The 7,925-nt window shown below is 38.5% G+C and overlaps 1 protein-coding gene across 1 annotated transcript; it reads right to left on the bottom strand.

Moving 5' to 3' along the window:
• Positions 1-3,603: 3,603 nt before the first annotated feature.
• Positions 3,604-7,599, bottom strand: LOC135110514 (uncharacterized). Its single transcript, XM_064022908.1, has 5 exons — positions 7,447-7,599; positions 6,489-6,644; positions 5,908-6,044; positions 5,367-5,442; positions 3,604-5,194 (listed from the first exon to the last, which is right to left on the bottom strand). Exons 1-5 carry the CDS (start codon positions 7,552-7,554, stop codon positions 5,081-5,083), a joined length of 591 nt encoding a protein of 196 aa, XP_063878978.1. The 5' UTR covers positions 7,555-7,599; the 3' UTR covers positions 3,604-5,080.
• Positions 7,600-7,925: the final 326 nt, after the last annotated feature.

Raw genomic sequence — 7,925 nt, 5'->3', positions numbered from 1 at the left:
TTCCTACTTACTGTGGGGGTTCATTCTTGTGTCTCTTATTCTTCTTCTTCATTATTCTCCTTGCATCTACTTGGACAGTAAGTTATTTCATAGTTACCACTTTAAGATTGTGATTGTTTTGATGTCCTCTCCAAGCCTCACACACACACACGCTCTCTCTCTCTCTCTCTCTCTCTCTCTCTCTCTCTCTCTCTCTCTCTCTCTCTCTCTCTATCTCTCTACACAGCAAACTACCAGAGTATTTAATAGTACATCGGATGCATTAGTACACTTTCATTCAACAAATTCCATCACTGCAGTTTTTTTTTTTCTTGTTTATGCAGAGGAGGCAGTAGTTGCATGCAGAGGTCGTCGGCCTCGTGATCTCTTTCCGCCACAAATGCCACATGGCTGTATTCATATTTCTGTCACTTCTGAGAGCAGGTGCCGTCACTGTCCTCAAGCAAGTTTTTCTTTTTTTTCTCTCTCTATCTTTCTTTTTAACTGCATGCCTATACTGCATTGGTTCGACTTTGCATTTATTATCTTTATAGAACATTAGAACATGTTCGAGAGAGAGAGAGAGAGAGAGAGAGAGAGAGAGAGAGAGAGAGAGAGAGAGAGAGAGAGAGAGAGAGAGAGAGAGAGAGAGTTGTCACCATATTCTTTGCTTGTCAATCGAAAATTAAATTTTATACTGTACAGACTACTTAATGATGATAATATTCTGTACATACTGATACGCAACCACCGCAGAGTAATGCGACCTGTGAACTTAGATTTAAAGAAGATTGTACCGCTAGAAGCAATAAAGTTAAAAAAAAAAAAAGTAATAATAACCAGGTAATAGGTGTTTTAAGCTGCGGAGCAACTTAAAGGACCTTCCACCAGCGGCTGGAGGGGTTCTAATTTTTAGACGCGTCGCAGACCTCCATACCGAGCCCGCCTGCACACGCCACGCAGTGTCGCGCCGCCGCGATTGTTGCGGCGAGTGACATGTTGCTATAAATGACGCTGTGTTTTCAATATATAGAGATTTATCTGCATTCTGATCAAACTATCGTGTTCACGAGACTTTTTCCTACTTAATGTAATAATATATTTCGGCATTCAATGATTAACTGTTGAAAATACCGAGCACAAGTAAAACATGTTATAAACATTTTTTTAACGTCTTCACAGTTCAACTCGTCGTAATACCATTTTTTTTTTGTCAAGTTTTTACAGTGCATCTTGATTATACAGTCACTGCTGAGTCTGATGGTGTCAGCCAAAACTGGCATATAATTCGCGCATTTTGCGCGCTCGTTGAGTCGAACTATGCAAAATACGACAAAACGGTGGGTCTGACGAAGAAATGGCATAAAATCAGAAAGATGCGCCGTCAAAAGTTACCTACGAGGAGGCAAAAGGTGCACCTGGCCAAATCATCGTTGTACCCTCCAGGGGCCAGGCGGAGCGGTGGGTTGTGCGGTAACAAAATTAGGAGCCCCTCGCTCGGCTCGTCAAGAAGTAAACATTTCACGCAGGGAAGCCACAGAACGCCTGACTTCTGCTATCACTTAAATTTCTGACTGGGGCAGAGCAAACTTAGTGTTGTTCAATGCCTCAAAAACCCAATCCATCCATCAACTCGACACAACATTTCAAACAACATTCCTCTTCTTCAATGACACTCAACTGTCCCCTCCTCTTCTACACTGAAATCATCGGTCTGTCCTTCTTTTATAATCTAAACTGGAAGCTTCACATCTCATCTCTAGCTAAAGCAGCTTCTATGAAATTAGTTGTTCTGAGACGTCTCCGCCATTTATTCTCACCTCCCCCCTCCCCTCCAGCTGCTAACTCTACAATGTGTAGAGTATGCTTCACATGTCTAGAAGGGTTCCACTCATACCGCTCTTTTAGACAGGATGGAATCAAAAGCTTTTCGTCTCGTCAACTCCTCTCCTCTAACTGACTGTCTTCAGCCTCTTTCTCATCGCCGCAATGTTGCATCTCTAGCTATCTTCTACCGCTATTTTCATGCTAACTGCTCTTCTGATCTTGCTAACTGCATTCCTTCCCTCCTCCCGCGGCCTTGTTGCACAAGACTTTCTTTTCTCTCACCCCTACTGTGTCCACCTCTCTAATACAAGAATTAACCAATATTCTCAATCATTCATCCCTTTCTCTGGTAAACTCTGGAACCCCCTGCCCATTTCTATATTTCCACCTTTTTATGACTTGAATTCCTTCAAGAGGGAAGTTTCAAGACGCTTATCCTTCACTTTTTAACTACTGCCTCGGACCCTGTTCGGAGACCGGCTTCTTAGTGGGCTTTTTTTTTCGGGGGGGGGGGGGGGTGGCGAAGATAATAACAACACATTGCAACACACAGAATCACACCTTCCGACACACCAACAACCAACACCCACACACACACGCGCAGACCATAAAAAAAAAAAAAGTAATTCTGAGAAACAATGCCAAACTCATGAACACCTGTACCACAGACACTTGTGGCCCACCGCCCTCGCGCACGCCATGATGACCTCTCTCTCTCTCTCTCTCTCTCTCCATAACGGCGTTGCTTTAGATCTTACTTTACGTTCGCAGTCTCTCTCTCTCTCTCTCTCTCTCTCTCTCTCTCTCTCTCTCTCTCTCTCTCTCTCTCTCTCTCTCTCTGTCTGTGCTGATTCTAGTCATGGTGTGTTTTACAGGATCTATTGTCACTATAAATGTAGAGTAACTTCACCTTTAGTTTATTCCATATTTCTGAGGCGTGTGTTATAATTTTCCCCAGATTTGAACACCATCATCAAACAACCTAATTTAGTGTCTCCAAGAATTAATATATATATATATATATATATATATATATATATATATATATATATATATATATATATATATATATATATATATATAGATAGATAGATAGATAGATAGATAGGTAGGTAGATAGATATGCATTTCATTATTATCAGTTACCAAATACCCTTGCATTGAATACCCTTGCATGGAATAGAATGTCTCATTCACTTTATCTTCATTGATAGCTCATGAAAATTATATACTATAGGGATAAGTAAAGTCAAACAAGCAAATAGCTGATTCCTTGCTGTGGAAGGCTTGTTGTGGTATGAGTTGGCTTGTTTTACCAGTTATAACGTATTTCTTGTGCACCTCTTTTCAACCTTTATTTCAACAGCTTTTTATCATCACCTGTAGGAACGTGCATTGAGTTTGTGCGAGGACTCGGGTGTATAATATACCCTCAAGATTTTTATTTAAGGTTTTCTGAGAATGTAATCTCTGCTAAGGTTATACTTACAACTACTACTTAAAATCTGACAAACAAGGCTTGAACAAGTCATGTTATCTCTTGTTATTTCACCAAGTCATGTGGAGAAACATGATGGCACAGCCTTTGTCTTGTCTGAGAGAGACTCCAGTTTTAGAAGTGGTGTCAGTGCCAACAATGTTAATTTTGGTGATGGCCTTTCAAATCAGTTGATGTACTTTTCTCATGCATTATCTAATTTGCTGAATTCTCACTCTGCTTCAGAGAAAACACCTGAGTAAGACACCATGCAAATGCCCTTACAAAATTTAATTAAGAAAAGGGAAGAAAAATATACATTGAAATTTATCATATGTGTAATAAATCTATGATAAATATGCTCTTTATCTAGCTATTACACATGTACAAAATCCCAAGAAACCCTCTTAAAGACCAATCTGTTACAATCAATAGTCACATGGATTTAGACAAAGCTAACTCTATAAAGTAATAATGTCCCAAAACAAAAACATGTTTGTACATGATTACCTTTATGAATAAATGAAAAGAAATTTCTTCCATTAGCTCAAGATACATTAATATCATTTTTTTTTTAATAAGTATTTAGTGAAACTTTTCTTTCAATGAAAGACTATCTACACATCAAGCTACTCCCACACCGAGTCACTAAAGAAGTTGTCACCTCATGACCTGATGCATATTAGCATTTGAACTTTAGTCTAATCTCAGATAGTGGAGTACTATGGAGACACACAAAACAACACATTAATAAACAAAGTAAAAGCAACCAAGGAAGAAAACTTCACATATGTGCATTAAAATAATCTGATAATGAGAATTGTGATGAATATATCCCATTTAGTTGTGTCAGCATACATAAAGTTTCTCTTTATAGATTATACACAAAATTTAAATTTATAAGTTCTATACTAGTTTTTTTAAAGAAATTTTAGTCCTTATATATGCTTCCTTGCTTGTGAAACAGCAATTACTTATATAAAATGTGTTGTATATAAAAAGTGTTCTTCCAAAATTGTACTATCATATAGCAAATCACTTAAGGCATCACTGATACATAAGACTGATTAAGAATGAAATAAATATTTTTCATTATATTGAAATTTTTTCTATGAATACTTCACAGAAGGTATTTGTCAATATCATAGCTAAACGAAAGTATGCAAGCAATTTAAATAATATAAAAAGATTTAAAACAGCACTAAGAAGGGGGAAAAGTATCATGTTGCTGTATGGACACAGCTTCAAGATTTTTCATGTCAAAATAGAAAAAGAGTACAAACATAATACTCCAGCTGTTTCATTATTATATCCTGACTTGTACAATACTGGCAAAACCACTAGGTGAGCCTTAGAGGTTGCAAACTTTTATACAGCCTTACTAAAACTACGCACTGCACATGGGTGACTCAAGGAAAGGACTTAAACAAAGTCTTAATTTTTTTTTTTTCTTTTTCACATTTTCCCCCACCTCCATAACCTGAACTAAGCAGTTTCAACTAAATCTAAAATATATACATTTATATTATTTTTAATAACTTTTTCATTGCCAGGCTTGCACATTCCCTGATCAAAAATCTTACTAATTTTATTCTCTTTGTAAAAGTTTTTTAACTAAATATTTAACATTTAGTACAACAGTTTTAACAAAACTAAATGCCTTCTAATTAAATTTATATTTGTAAAATGCAGAAGCTTGGCAATCTATGACTCCACTCTATGAATATCATTCCTTTATAATTACAGCCACAGAACACATAGCTAATGTCTCCATGACATGCAGAGAGAACCAAACAGTCAGGGTGAGGTGGCTTTTCCATTAGTGCTTCCCTGCACAAGAACGGCTGTTTTTGCTGGTTGAGAAACACTTTGTCCCGGAACGAACTCGGCAGCATATGGGTTCAGATTACTCTAGAAAGGCAAACAAACTAAAATTAATAAAGCTGACACTATTGCAAGTGAGTCACATTTCATACAAAAGCTATATGTATGCTAACAAAAAATCTTATAATTTATGTAAAAACATAATTATTAATACACAAATGTTAATCTTTGGCTGAGAACAGTTTAAAAGATTCCTTACCTTGGCTGCCACATCATCTCTCACACCCATCTTCTCCATGCTTGATGCAAGGTCTGTTGTTGTATTGTTTCTCATCCTAAGGGAAGAAAGACACCATAAAACAATTATGCCTAATATGGCAACAACTCAGTGGTTTTCTTCAACACTTTTATTTCTGCTTGCATTTTGTTATACAAAAATTATGAAAAATTACATCATTCATTCAAAATGAGTTACAATTATACAACAATGTTTCTAACATCTCTAATGTCATTTAACTGTCCTTCAAATAAGAATGTCTCTCATTTTATTCAAGATACAACAACTCCTAGCCTTCTGTTCATACTGGGAAGCTTCTCACCTTACATCCCTATGTATCTAATGTTATGTGAACTAGGCCTACAGCTAGAAGAAAAACAAACCCATTTATGTCACTGCAAATCCCAAGATTTGAACCCAGTACCTCTTGGTGACTGCACCACCAGGCCACTACTAGATACACCAACAGAAAAGTCTCAAGGAACTAGTCTTCATAAGCATGCCACACGTGCACTGTACTTACTTGTCCTGATAATACTGGTGATAGTAAACAGTGTCCCTTTCTTCTTCCTCAGCCAACATACGACACAAGAACTCCTCTTCATCATCTCTGAGGTTACTAGGGTCCTCCATCATCACTTGAGACACTTCACATAGTACCTGCAGAAACATGGTAATGATAAACTCTTGACCATTTTCTGATGCAAATAATTGGTATTGGTTAGTTCATTAAAATATACCAAAGCATTTGGACTCCATTTCATGATTAAAAGAGCCTGTGTACAATTTCATACATACCAGTAGCTATAAGTGCAGCAAGCAGGCAAATATACATTAACAATTCATACATCTCAAATAAAAATTTTATATTCAGCTATTTGCACTCATATGCAATACACTTAGCATATGAGTAGTTATCTACTTCTCAAGCCATTTATTATCTGAAATTCTTAATATAGTGATGCTAAGTTAGCATCCTCCTCACATCTGAACCAAAAGCTAAGTCTGGAGTTCACTGGGATTAGGTGCAAGTAAGTGCATATATAAGTCTCATCCTTATATATGTTATTCTTATCCATATACAAACTGATTAACAAGGCTTGCCTCTCTGTCAAATGCCTCCAGGTCTTCCTCAGCCATCCACATAAACTCAGAGAAATCAGGCTCTGCATTGGAGTTCATCCTGCCACTGGTGCTATTGCTGCCGATGGACTGGATGCCCTCCTTGTTGTCGCTGGGTAGGTGCATGGAAGGAACCACCTGTGGGCAGACACAAACATTAATTTCACTTGACCTTCACCTCTTTTATTATACAGGTATATTTCTCTACAACATGAACAGAATAAGCATTTGGTTGCAGATTACAATCCAACCTTTCTTTATTTCTCTTTCAATAGATTAATCTTCTAATATTAAAATGGTACAACAAAGTTTTGGGACCACCAGGCAACTTTAGAAAAGTCATTCCCCTTTATTCTGCGCTAACTTATTGATATTATTTTCGGTAATTGTCTAGAGTCCTTACCGGGCCTTATTACTGGTCTATTCACTTCAATTCTTTTACACATACCTTCACATGCACCTAAAACATCATTTTAAAGTGGGGGACAAATGCCCCCTTCCCTCTAGTCCAGCAAAATTGGGGACATGTGGGAAGGCGGGGTTTTTGGGTGGGGGAGACATAAATCAGCGAGCGATTTTCGGCCAGGTTAGGTTAGGTTAGGTTAGGTTAGGTTAGGTTAACCTAACCTAACCTAACCTAGACAATTACCTTATTTTCTTTTCACGTGAAGTTTATTTCAAGTGGAGTATATAATTATTTTATTATGTACAATGAAGCAAACAAGTTAGGTTTATTTCCCAGTAAAGAATTTCATAGCGCAATTTGTTAAATTGCCACGGATACTTCCATGTATTTCATACATCCCAGTGATGGCATACTGTGCAGTGGTGACAGCGCGTGGTGCACACAGCAACACACCAAGCACCGCCTGGTAACAAGGTCGTCATTGTGGAACTTGTTTAGCAAGTGTCAAAAAATCATGCGTAGTCGCTTACGTACTACAGTCCCACACGTGTCAATATTTCCATGCACGGTGTTGTCGTAGTACACAGATTGCTTGCACCGCAATATTTTCATGGTTGGCTGCGGCGTGTGGGCTCGCGCCATAAATAAATGGTCCCTGAGAAGGTGGCCTACATGCCAGCCAGAGCCAGCTGGTGCGGGGCTGTCCAGCCTGTCCCTTCTGCTGCTTCCACGTACACGCTGACACTCCACTCACCACACTGTACTCTTAGCAGGGGGCAGCCACCGTCTTGCATACCAATACATCAAGAATCGAGTAGCTACAACTTACGTAGTGACAGATGCCAAGCAGATAAGAGAGGAGAACGACCTCCCGCAGCCTCACGCAGCTCTGTGTTTTTCCTGCTTGGCGGAAACTTCGCTACTACTTTTCTCGGCCCTCCTGCTTTACAGAACTCCATTCACGAGCCTCCTCGGCATCCTCCTCATTCTTACTTCTCATTAGCGAGTTCCAT

The sequence above is a fragment of the Scylla paramamosain genome, chromosome 20, assembly GCF_035594125.1.
Source record: "Scylla paramamosain isolate STU-SP2022 chromosome 20, ASM3559412v1, whole genome shotgun sequence".
NCBI classification, from domain to species: domain Eukaryota; kingdom Metazoa; phylum Arthropoda; class Malacostraca; order Decapoda; family Portunidae; genus Scylla; species Scylla paramamosain.
Note: the sequence above shows the minus strand (reverse complement) of the source record. Positions and strands in the feature narration are given on the sequence as shown.

Excerpts from the sequence above, each read along its gene's own strand:
- LOC135110514 (XM_064022908.1), bottom strand. The coding sequence starts at position 7,554 with ATGGCGCGAGCCCACACGCCGCAGCCAACCATGAAAATATTGCGGTGC. Across the intron at positions 6,045-6,488 it reads TGGAGGCATTTGACAGAGAG|GTACTATGTGAAGTGTCTCA; the intron begins GCAAGCCTTGTT and ends ATGTTTCTGCAG. Across the intron at positions 5,195-5,366 it reads GAGATGATGTGGCAGCCAAG|AGTAATCTGAACCCATATGC; the intron begins GTAAGGAATCTT and ends TTGCCTTTCTAG.